The sequence below is a fragment of the Danio rerio genome, chromosome 4 (genome assembly GCF_052040795.2).
Source record: "Danio rerio strain M-AB ecotype USA chromosome 4, GRCz13ab, whole genome shotgun sequence".
Taxonomy (NCBI): Eukaryota; Metazoa; Chordata; class Actinopteri; order Cypriniformes; family Danionidae; genus Danio; species Danio rerio.
The window spans coordinates 44,466,377-44,479,408 of record NC_141024.2 but is presented as its reverse complement, the minus strand read 5'-3'; the positions used below and the strand labels follow the sequence as shown (position 1 = coordinate 44,479,408).

General features: G+C 35.6%; 2 protein-coding genes across 4 annotated transcripts in view; one reads left to right on the top strand and one right to left on the bottom strand.

The window, feature by feature from the left end:
- LOC148681160 (protein NLRC3-like) overlaps positions 1-13,032 on the bottom strand; it is a 345,676-nt gene that overhangs the window by 142,070 nt on the left and 190,574 nt on the right. The gene's annotated exons all lie outside the window — the stretch shown is intronic.
- On the top strand, positions 2,203-12,247 carry LOC148681207 (uncharacterized). Of its 3 annotated transcripts, none has more exons than XM_088650640.1 (3): positions 2,203-2,258; positions 3,729-3,878; positions 8,196-12,247. In XM_088650640.1, exons 2-3 carry the CDS (start codon positions 3,794-3,796, stop codon positions 9,158-9,160), a joined length of 1,050 nt encoding a protein of 349 aa, XP_088506766.1. In that variant the 5' UTR covers positions 2,203-2,258; positions 3,729-3,793; the 3' UTR covers positions 9,161-12,247. The 3 variants fall into 3 exon arrangements, with proteins under 3 accessions (XP_088506766.1, XP_088506767.1, XP_088506768.1); XM_088650641.1 differs by having other exon boundaries at positions 2,203-2,448; XM_088650642.1 differs by lacking the exon at positions 2,203-2,258 and having other exon boundaries at positions 3,727-3,878.

Below are 13,032 nucleotides of genomic sequence, written 5' to 3'. Positions count from 1 at the left end.
CACTATTAAATCTGTCATGCAGCTATATATTTATAATTAGAAGATAATTACATCTCAAGTTAAATGATTGTACAGGCAGTTTATACAGGGTAATTCAATGACAAGAGTTCACTTTCATAACTACACAATGCAGAACTTTTAATGTGATTAACCTGCTCCACCTACACCAACTACAGCATTTCTCAGATTTCTTTTTCACTATGGTGTAATTACAGTGGTGAACATCACATACAACAACAACTGCACTTACTCCTGTAACTTGTTTTCAACAATGAAATTTAAATATCTGTGTCACAGATTCATTTAAATAAATGGCTCATCATCATGTGCAGTCGTCTTTATTAATAGCTGCCTAATAGGCCAGACCGTTAACTGAATAGGATCGTTTTACATATATAAAACCTGTTAACAGGTATAGCTGTTCATGCCAATACCAACTTGATAGCCTAAAGCATATTACATGAACAGGACCTGCCTAACATCTCTTAAGACAAATAAGCATAGTGTCTATAACAATACATGCTTGATTGCCCAGATCATTACATCTGAATGGTGCCTTTTAATAAGCATAGTTCTTCACCAATACCAGTTTAATACCTCAAATAAAGACACAGATGTGAGGCATCACAGTGGTGCAGTGGGTATCACGATCACCTCACAGCAAGAAGGTTGCTGGTTCGAGCCTCAACTGGGTCAGTTGGCATTTCTGTGTGAAGTTTGCATGTTCTCCCCGTGTTCGCGTGCGTTTCCTCCGGATGCTCTGGTTTTCACAAAGTCCATAGACATGCGATGTGTGTGAATGAGTGTGTATGCATGTTTCCCAGTAACGGGTTGCAGCTGGAAGGGCATCCGCTGTGTAAAGCACGTGCTGCTGGATAAGTTGGCAGTTCATTCCACTATGGCGACCCCTGATTAATAAAGGGACTAAGCTGTAAAGAAAATGAATGAATATATGCGTAATATCACATGAGTATCAGTTTCTGTATTTCTATTTGTTGTAATTGCCATTTGTTATTGCAATAAAAAATTTATAAATTTAAAAAACCAGTGCGATGTGGCTCTAGAGAACGATTGTCCCTCTATCTGTTGTTTCAATCCCCTGAGAATTTTGGTCATCTTCAGAACGCAAATGAAGACATTTTAGATAAAATCAGAGAGCTCCCTCATCTGTCATAGACAGCAAGAGTCCCGAGATGCTCAAAGGGTTTGACTTTTTTTTTTTTCTGGAAAAGGAACCAAAAACATTGTCAAAACCTGTGACGTGACTTTAGTGGTTCAATTGTAATCGAGTTTCAAGAACATTTTGTGTTCCAGAAAATGTTGAAAAAAGCAGCCATGTCAAAAGTAGGAGCTGTTGAACCATATAGTGGCTGCTTTTTGACCCTGTGGCCTATTCTCTTCATTTGCATTCAGCAGAAGAAACTTAAACAGGTTTGGCTCAAGTAGAGGATGAGTAAATTACCGAATTGTAATTTTTTACATGTGAACTACCCCTTTAATTGCTTCTGTAAGTAAGGGTAAATGAAATATTATTACTGAAGATATTGCTAAAGAATCGCAGGAAACGTGGAACACAGATAATAAGAGACGACAATTCATATGAAACAATAAGAAACCCAATATAGGCCTATGAAGTTGTAAAAATAGAAAAGAAAATAAGGGGTCATAATTATGAGGATGAGATTTGGACTCTCATATATTAATAGTTAGTAATGTGTTGTAGAAATGCAAGTCATCATGAACTGGATTAAAAAATGTTTCTTTAAAATTGTCTTAAAATGTTTAGATTAAAAATTTTGATCAACTTTAAATACTAAAGTGTGTGTTTGTGAGAGATCTAATCTATTTAAATTTTTATTAATATTTTTTATTTTATCAATCTTTTTATTTTTATTAATCTATTTTTATTTTTATTTATCTATTTTTATTTTATTTATTTCTGTGTTTTCTCTGTATTATATTTTATATCCATATTTGTTTGCACTACTGCCCTTTTTGCACTGTCTTGTTTGTACGTAATGTTGCAATATGAATGTACAGTTATTTGTCATACCAATAAAGCACCTAAAATGTGAAATGTGAGGGAGAGAGAGAGAGCACAAATAGTATAGAGTGAAAAACAAGAAAGAAATGTGTCAATAAGTCATGACTGCAACAGTAAGGGGCAAAAAAGCTAAACAAAAAAGACTTTTATTTTGGCGTGGTGTGTGACGTCATCAGGCGGCGCCGCTTCAGCGCTTTGATTCAACAGGAGAAAGGTTTGTGTTTTTAAATGTTTACGGATATAACCCGATTTAATTAAAGTTTCAGGTTTTTCCTCCGATGTTATGTACCTGCTGTTGGAAAAAATATTTTAACCCTTTATACAGCGTAGTACTATTTTATTCTCAGTAACCGAGGGCTTTTGTTTGAAACAGACAAGTGTGTCATGCGAGCTTTAAAATAGAGGTAAAGTTGGTTTGATATTCACACGTTTGTTCATTTAGAAGTCTCTATATTGTTTACCATGTTACTTTGAATATTTGATCTGAATTAGCATGCAAATGACTTGAAAACAACATTGACACTGTTTATTTGACTGTGAACAATGATAGAGGTAAAGTTGGTTTTATATTCACACATTCGTTCATTTAGCAGTCTATATATTGTTTACCATGTTACTTTGAATATTCGATTGGAATTAGCATGCAAGTGTGACTTGAAAACAGCATTAACACTGTTTATTTGACTGTGAACATGTTGTACTTTGATAATCATTGGCTGCTATTATGATTTCCCTATTTAGAATTTGCAATGAATACTTTTCTGAAATGATATTATTAAGGGGAATGTCTGAATATCAGAATATAAAACCAACTTTACCTCTATTGAACAATGTTGTACTTTGATAGTCATTTGCTGCTATTATGATTTCACTGTTTGGAGTTTGCAATTAATACTTTTATGAAATTATATTATTAAGGGGAAAGTCTGAATGTGCGAATATAAAACCAACTTTACCTCTATAATGCCAGTAACCTGCGACCCCCACATTCATTTATTTAGCTGTCTCTGTATTGTTTACCATGTTACTGAAAATATTCTGTCAGAATTAGCATGCAAGTATGACTTCTAAACAACATTAGCACTATCTAATTGACTGTAACCAATGCTGTACTTTGGTAATTATTAGCTGCTAATATGATTTCCATATTTAGAGTTTGCAAAGAATACTTTTAGGAAATTTTATTATTAAGGGGAATGTCTGAATACCCAAATATAAAACCGACTTTACCTCAATTATCTATAGAAGTAAAGTTGGTTTTATATTCAGATATTCAGACATTCCCCTTAATAATATCATTTCAGAAAAGTATTCATTGCAAACTCTAAATAGTGAAATCTTATTAGCAGCCAATGACTATCAAAGTACAACATTGTTCACAGTCAAATAAACAGTATTAATGTTGTTTTCAAGTCAAACTTGCATACTTATTCAGATCAAATGGTAAACAATATATAGACTGCTAAATGAACGAATGTGTGAATATAAAACCAACTTTACCTCTATGACCCCTCACTTTGAGAACCACTGTTTTAAAGAAACGTTTTACCTGATTTCTTTTTGTTAATTACTCTCATTAATAGAAACTGTTGAAGCAAGTGTTAAAGAGAAGTTATTTTGTTTCTGTTTATTGTTTTATTAATTTTAAACAGGACATTTTTATTGTTTTGTTCATTTTAAACAGGATAAAGTGTCCAAACACAGAGAAAAACTCATGCTGAAGCGACTGATCTCCACACTGTTATAAAGATGGCGTTTGTTAAAGAGGAGAGTGAAGATGTGAAGATTGAAGAAACATTCACAGTCAAACAGGAAGATCTGCAGGAACAAACAGGTTGGTTTTCACTCTCAAACACCAACTCAGTCATTTGATCCTCATTCAGATATATTTTAATAATAAGAATACTAAATTAAATCCATCTTGCAGCCCTGAGTGTGCTGCCTAGTTCTCCTAAACGCACACAAGCACTCATTGAAAGACCGAAAAAAGTTTCTTTTGTCTCTTGTTCTCATGTCTTTTGTCTTTCTTTCATGTATTATTAGTCTCCCATTTTCTCTATCTTCTTAGGGTTATTGCTTTTCTTGTTCTCCTACTGTTTGTAAAGCGTCATTAAGCACTGGCACTATATAAAATAAATAAAAACAATAAATTAAAAACAAAGTTTAACTGAGCTGACGCTTATTGACCTACAGTATTCTCATAGAAGACTCAAAATTTTAAGCCTTACAAAGTCTTAAATTTACTAAAATATTGTGTTGGAGGTATTAAATCTTTTTTAAAAAACAAGTCTTCATTTTCCTTTGTTCTTGTTTTGTTACCCAGTCTGGCCACAACCCATACAATCACCAACAATCCACCTAAATAAATCTTTAAACTTTTTTATTAAAAAAGGTCATTTTAACCTTATTTATCATAATGGTTTAATTATTTTCCTTACAATAACGTTTGTTTAAACGTGCTCCATGTATTTACTGCTGAGGACATCGACATGGACAGATTGTTCTGCATAGATTTAGTTTATTGTAGTTTTTAAAACTTTTAGAACATTTGTCCATTTTTATTATTATAAAGAAAGTTTATGTTGGAATACAAGTTGAGCTGGCTTGTTTTTACACACTATTTTTTTTTTTTCAAAGAAATATCTAACATATATTAAAAATATATAATATTAATTTATTACTGTATTATTTAATGTATTCACTTGTAATATTTGTTTGATGGGGCAAATAAAAACCTTTTCGATCTGGGCCATATGAAAAGTTCTGTAGCCTTTAGCCCTTTATGAGTCTAAAATTTCATTCATAATGGTCTTAAAAATGTCTTAAGAAGTCTTACATTTAACTTGGTAAAACCCACAGAAACCCTGGTTTAAAGTATGTTAAAAAATGTGGATGCCCCTAATATTAAACATGTTAAATGAAATGGACACTAAAATAATTAATTATTATAAAACATTGTACTGTCTCAGAATATATACCATATTCTTCATGTACCAGCAGGCGGCGCCATTGGAATCTTTTTGCTTGAAACTTTTTTTAAAGAATAAATTGTATTATAATTATAAAACAGTGTTTTATAATTTATCTGTTTTAATTATTTTCCTTACAATAACATTTGTTTAAACGTGCTTCATGTATTTACTGCTGAGGACATCAACCTGGACAGATTGTTGTGCATAGATTTAGTTTATTATAGTTTTTTAAAACTTTTAAAACATTTGTCCATTTTTTTTATTATCATGAAGAACGTTTATGTTAGAATTAATGCTGTCAATCGATAAAAAAAATTAACTAATTAATCGCACCTTTTTAAAAAAAATTAATCGCATTTAAAATACTGAAACTTGTAATTTTGCCTACTTAAATGTAAAATTAATGTAAACACTAGAAAAAATATTTAAATTCAAAATATTATTGTTTAATAGAATTTTTGTTTAACTTGTAACACAGATTTCTTCATGTAAACAACATACCCACAATAAACCATCAAGATCCTGGCTTGACAGCGATATTTATTACAGAAATTAAAACACAGGCATGTTAATGACATTTAAATTTCAAAATAATTAATGCCAATAAAGAAAACATTGATTTCCATGTTGGATTCTAAGTGGACTGCAAAAAAATGCCAAAATACAGGAATTGCAGATATGGAAAATGAAAAATTATAATAATAAACTATAGAATACAAACTGTTGCGCTCATTGTAAAGTTTTATTGCTGTGAGTTGAGAACATTAATTATAGAGTAGAAACAATTTTGCTTAATTCCTTTACATTCATCCATTTGCTAAGACTAGGACTATCCCGCAAGTGCACAGAGACTCCCAAATGGCCGCAGATGAATGATAATTTCTTGCAAACTGGTTGTTAAATACATTATACACCCCTCTCGCCCCTACTCAGATACGTCGCTCACTCCACCCCTGACACCCCTCAACGGGCCTGACACAGACACACACACAGACAGACACACACAACGCGCTGCAGACGTTTTGGCCCCAACAGCCTTCCATACTGGAGCGACTCCCCTCAAATTCAACACGCATGATCACGCTCATCAAATTTGCTAAGCGTCCGAAACTAAGGGTCCTAAAGTATTACTGTATTTCACAAGGATTCTGACACAACAACGCGAAGCATATGCTTTCGTTGCATTTAATGAGGAAACACGCTAAACTTGGAGGGCTCATGCTGAAAGGCAGAGTAATGTCCTGTCTTTGACAGCTCGTGACTTCACCAGACGTACTGAGTACATTTACATAAGACACCAATACTCCGATTTTAATATGATTAAGATAATACTCTTGTTAAAAATCTACCGTGTAGCCTTAAAAGGAACCTTACCTTAAAGGAACACCGAGTCACGAAATGCGGAGGATTTTCTTTCTGTTCGCCATGCGGTATCAACTTACAACGGAAGTCGAAAGTTAAAAATGAAACGCCCGAAATTGCATGAAACTCTGGATAACTTGTGATGCAACTAATTGTTTTATAATGGAACTTGCCTTCAAAAAGTGCTACCTTGGTCTTATCCACATTTATTGCATGTTGAACATACGTCCACCACAACAGGAAGTAAAAAACTGAACTGCGTTAATTTTTTTTAACACGTTAATTATTTAAAATTAATCGCATGCGTTAACGCGTTTTGACAGCGCTAGCTAGAATACAAGTAGAGCTGGCTTGTTTTTACACAATATTTAATTTTTTTTCAAAGAAATATCTAAAATATAATAAAAATATTATTAATTTATTATTGTATTATTAAATGTATTAAATTATAATATTTTTTGGCAAATAAATTTATATGCTTATATAATATGCTTTATAAATCCCTTATAAATGACAAATAAAGGCTCAGAATCAAATGAACTATAATCTTTATACTATAAACTCTACAGTGATTTAATTTTAGATCAGGTTGCAAAGATTTATTTTTTATTTGAAGTACAGTTTTATTTGTGTATCTTTAACTGAAAAGGAATGAATAATATCATTTTCCTGTTTAGAATTTAACTGAGCCTTTATTTGTCATTTATAAAGGATTTATAAACCATGAATAGTCCTCACTTTAGATTAGGTCACAAAACTCGGTGAAGTTTATTAACATACATAGTAACCATTAATATATGCCTGAATAATAAGACATATAAACGTTAATTTCAATAGTTTATTAATCATTTAATAACTCATTCTGAATGATCCAAAAAATCCTCAACTACTCTTAAATACAACTGGTTTTTAAATAATGCGATACTTAATTTAGTAATGAAAAATAAATCATTTACTAAGTATGAAAATACAATTATTAAGCACATTATATAGCTGCTTATAAGTCAAGAATAGAGCATTTGTAGCTGCAGTTATAAACTGCTTACTAATGTTTGTTAATGTAAAGTTAATGCTTAACGGATAATGAATTCACTATTTGCTAATGCTTAATAAATGATTTATAGTGTGTAGTTATTATAAAGTGTTACCAAATTGACTATAGTACAGTTAAAAATGTAATATTATTTAATATAAAATACACTTGTTACTACTTTCATCTGGGTTATATTCTAGTACATCACTTTTTTAACTGTACCTTTAGAACCTTATAATATCACCTAAAGCAGCATCACAGCAGTCTCCTTTCAGTCATTCCACCTCTTCACAGAGATTGTCAGCCTGATCTTGTGTATTAATCAACTACCGTGGCTTCTGGAACTGAACAGTAATGATGTTCCAGATGCTGGACATCCACTGCCACATGGCCTCACCAGTTAAAGACTAAATCTTCCTTCTTTGCCATGCTCTGATGCGTTAAAATTTCGCCGCTATTAGATTTTGCTGTAGAATGAAATCGTTGCTATCAGATTTCGCTATGCGGAAGAGCCTGACTGATATTCTTCCGGAAACACGTCAGCAGAGTTTGTGCAGAGCCCATTTACTATGTCATTGTAAAAGCACTAGATAAATAAAGATGAATTGAATGGAATCTTGCTTAAATGTGTACAAGTTCATGGACCAAACAAAATATCTGATTTATTTTACATTTAATGTGCATCAAAATTAGTGTGTGTAGCCAATGAGTGTCTTCTCACTTTTCAGCTTTCAATGAGAGTTTTTAATACTCAATGAAAACTAATGATTTTTTTAAATTTCAGACCTAATTGAAGAGTATAAGGGGAGTAAAGAGGAGGAACATGATGTCAAAATTGAGGATAAAAGTCATTTACAGACTGATGGTATTTTAAAGAGGAGAGACAAGAATCGTTTCACCTGCACTCAGTGTGGAAAGATTTTGGCAAACAAAAGCAAACTTAAGAACCACATGAGGATCCACACTGGAGAGAAACCATTCACAGGCACTCAGTGTGGAAAGAGTTTTGGATTACAAAATAGTCTTACAAATCACATGAAGATCCACACTGGAACGAAACCATTTATTTGCACTCAGTGTGGGAGGAGTTTCAACCAATCATCAAACCTTAATAATCACATGAAGATTCATACTGGAGAGAAACCATTCACCTGCACTCAGTGTGGAAAGAGTTTTGGAATACAAAGCGGCCTCAAAATTCACATGAGGATCCACACTGGAGAGAAACCATTCACATGCTCTCATTGTGAAAAGAGTTTTGGAATACAAAGCAGTCTTAAATTTCACATGAGGATCCACACTAGAGAGAAAACATTCACATGCACTCATTGTGGGAAGGGTTTCATCCAATCATCACACCTTTATGATCACATGAAGATCCACACTGGAGAGAAACCATTCACATGTACTCAGTGTGGGAGAAGTTTCAACCAATCATCACACCTTAATAATCACATGAAGATTCATACTGGAGAGAAACCATTTACATGCCCTCAGTGTGGAAAGAGTTTTGGATTACAAGGCAGTCTTACAATTCACATGAGGATCCACACTGGAGAGAAACCGTTCACTTGCGCTCAGTGTGGGAAGAGTTTCAACCAATCATCACACCTTAATCAACACATGACGATCCACACTGGAGAGAAATCCTTCAAATGCACTCAGTGTGGGAAGAGTTTTACCTGCTCATCCTCCCTTAATCGACACATGAGGATCCACAGTGGAGAAAGACCATTTACATGCACTTAGTGTGGGAAGAGTTTTAGCATATCATCACACTTTAATCTACACATGATGAGCCACACTGGAGAGAAAACATTCACTTACACTTAAGCCACGGTAACACTTGAATTTATTCCCCATAGACTTCCATTCATACGCATGCGAATGCGTCAGACCGGAAACGCAAGTTCTTGCGTCAAGTTTCGTAGTTCACTGCCTTGCAAAGTTCAATCTTGGTGAACTCTTACCTGAGAAATCGCATCACTTGACTGTGTGAGACCAATCAAAGATCAAAACATGACCTCTCTGGACAGAAATTTTAAATATGGACCAATCGCTCACTTTGTAGCGAAATTAGCTCAGTTTATGAATATTAATGATCATTAATAACAAGTTATTATTAAACATTAATATTTCGGTTTAACCTACTGTCAATTTGGCTAAACGGATATATAACACGATTCCGCCCACTTGTTCGAGCAGACACTCAGATTATGAATATTAATTATCAATAACAACATATTATTATTCGTCCTTAATATTCTTAATAACAGCTTGTAGCAATGGAATCAATCATTTTAGTGACTTTTTCTGTGAGGCAAACAATACAATCCATTTGATTATAATGGGATTTATTGACTTGTCTGACATGTAACGAACAAACGCACAAACATAACATCAAACAGAACAAACGTATAATGAATATAGATAGGCTATATAAGGATCTATAAAACCTATAATAAACAGAAAGAAACAGAAAAGCAAGGAAATAGAGAGTTTAGATAAAAGAATGGCAAATCTACCTCAGTTCCACACAACTATTCAGGACCTTTAAGAAAACACCTTTTTGATAAGGGGCACAGCTTTAATGCATAACATAATTACCTTTAGAAAGATGGTTTTTCTCTCTTTTTGCGAGTATTCTCTGAAGCGTTAGATGTCCTTTAGTGTCCTTTCTAGATGCACAGTTTGCGATGCAGGTCGGAGGATACGCGATCGCAACTTTAAACTGAGTTTTACTTTGCTGGAAAAAATAAGAAAACGTGGGCTCGGACGAGCCACGCGGCTAAAGAAAATGCGGTTTGCCCCCTCAAAAGGGGGCAGCCTCTTAGAGAGTTTTTCCGGATCGTTCTGTGCAGAGTTGTGCGCACGGCTCGGTTTTAAACTGTGGTGGCATGTCACACCCCTTTTTCGACTGACTGACCAATGGTCTCCTGGCAAAGTTTGAGAGGGAGATTTTCTTTGTCTCTGGACCGCTAATATGCAAAATAAGGGTCCGCCCTAAAGCATGCTAAGAGACATAAACTCAGAGCATTAAATAATTTAAGCCATATAGATTATGATCATGTGCAACGCATCATGTGTTGTAAAATGGCAGGAGAAACCTAACGGTATGAAACACTACAGTTTTAAGAAATCAACATGATTCCCACATTCTTAGCTGGTATAGTGTCTTAAAAAGGGCACGAGAGAGATATTTACATGTTAGAAAAGTCAGAAAAGAAATACAAAGTTTACAAACACATAACATTTACTTTTGGGCTGATTCAGGATTTCTGAGTCCCTTTCAGCATCGGGAGCCTTGTGTGTGTGTTCCTATGTGTCTCGGGAGGAAGGGGGGCAGGAATGTCTTTTGAAGTTTTGGCAACCATCTCTGGCTTACCTCTAGATAAGTGGTGACACACAGGCTCAGACTTTGTGGCACCAAGAGTCATAAACCCACACAGAGGAGACTTAGACCCTTTTATAAAATCGATACGTAATTTTATCTACTGACTGTTACATCTTGTTTAATCCCGCCCCTTTTCGCAGCACCAAACAACAGAATTTTGCATGCTCAAACTCTAGTGTGACCGCAGCTTCGGAGAAACTATTCATATGCACTCAGTGTGGGAAGAGTTTCAACAGATCAGCAAACTTTAATGAATACATGAAGATTCACACTGGTGTGAAAGAGTATATGTGCTTTAAGTGTGAGAAGACTTTTATTACAGCTCCAAAATTGAAACTGCACCAGACGTTTCACACTGGAGAGACCGTACAAGTGTTTACAATGTGACAACAGGTTTAATCAGTTATCACATCTGAAAACAGAAGAGGATTCACACTGGAGAGAAACTCTACAGATGTGATCAGTGTCTACAGAGTTTCACTCATTCGGCGCAGTTTAACAAACACATGGACAAAAAGTTGCACAGAAGACATGAATGCAGCAAAACATTTTCTCATGTGCACAGGATTTTACATGTCTGAATAATGTTTGAAAAGGCTGAGTGACGATATACTGTTTTCCAACACTCCTACACTGCAGTAGGTGGGGTTGTAAATGTGTTGCGCTCCTCACGTTTACCGTAAACACAATGCTGGCGGCTGAGAGAAGAACAGTTTCATAAACATCTGGCAAACAGCATCTCAGCGGCTTAAAATCTCATTGCAAGTGATTGTACAGGTGCGGATACATTTGTACTCCACTCTCCAGTGTATTCATGTAGCTAGTGTTGTTTTGGATGATGTTCTCTGTCTGACTTCCTGAATGAGAAACAAATCACTGGGAAGACACCGCACATCAAACAAGGTGGAGCTCCAGGACGGTTAGTTTGCATATACCAGGGCCTCAAGCTTAGAAAGCCAATTTAATTGTCCTGTGTTGCAGCTTTTATTAGTAAATTTTCTTTACTTTTAGGTTCAAGATTCTTTTTAGTTTACTACATTTACTTTTTTGAGTAGAATACAAACTTGATGAATATTTTATGATTTAGGCAGAGCAACAGGTATTAAGTGTTACAATATTAATACACTGATGATCCCAAAGTAAATCCCAGGTAAATCCTGATTGGATGCCTGCATTACTCATCAATGGGTAAATAAAAGTTGTTGTGCTAGCTACCCCAGGACGCTGTGGCTACTCAGGAGTCTTTATGTCAAGACCATCATGCCATTTCATTGACTCTTTAACTTTAAGGTATTGTTTTGCATTACTTATATCATGTAGGTAACGTGTTGTTGTGATTATATCCTAAGTTCTTTATCTTCATTATTATCCCTAGACATTTGTTGGTTGCTTTTATTAATTGTTCTATGAGTTATATTCTATATTAAATAATTTGCATTCAGGCTATTTTGTTGGCTCATCTCTCTTGTATGTTGCGACTCAAACAAGCGGCATGTACTTGATATACTGAAGTAAACAAGAAACTTTAGAAAGAAAGTAAAAAATTTGATTTGGTATGCGAAATGTATTTTTTTGCTGTATGGAACAGAACAAACACTCATTTGGGGGATGGTTGGTCTCTAGAACGACAAAGTCAGTTTGAGGGGGGTGGGGGGGGGTCTTTCTCTCGAACTAAGGGCCAGTAGAAATACATTCGGTCTTTGGAACGATCGCTGGCAAACGCTTGGATGCACTCACCGGGGGGTGTTGATTAAACCCAGGCCCAAACCCACTAAGCCATGCCCGAAGAGAGACCACCTTTCCTGGCTTACCTGTCGGGACGTCCAGCGCCTGGAGGTGCGTGCCCGAAGCCAACTGTCTCTGACCTGCCGTCGTGATTTCGGCGAAGGCAAAGAAAAAGGGACTTTGTTTATTTTTGGCTTTTGCGGTTGAACAAACCAGGGGTCTAAGGGCAGGCTAGCAGCCCCCAGAGCCAAGCCCGGGCAAGGCTGGTGTGCGCTATGACCCTGGTGCAGGCGGGGATCCAGGGTCCAGAGGCATCAAACACTGCCCCAGGTAGGAGTGCCCGAGCCCGGGCAAGGCAGGTCCACACTATGACCCTGGTGCAGGCGGGGATCCAGGGTCCAGAGGCATTAAACGCTCCCCCAGGTAGGAGAGCCCGGGCGAGGCAGGTGTGCGATATGACCCTGGTGCAGGCGGGGATTCAGGGTCCAGAGGCATTAAACGC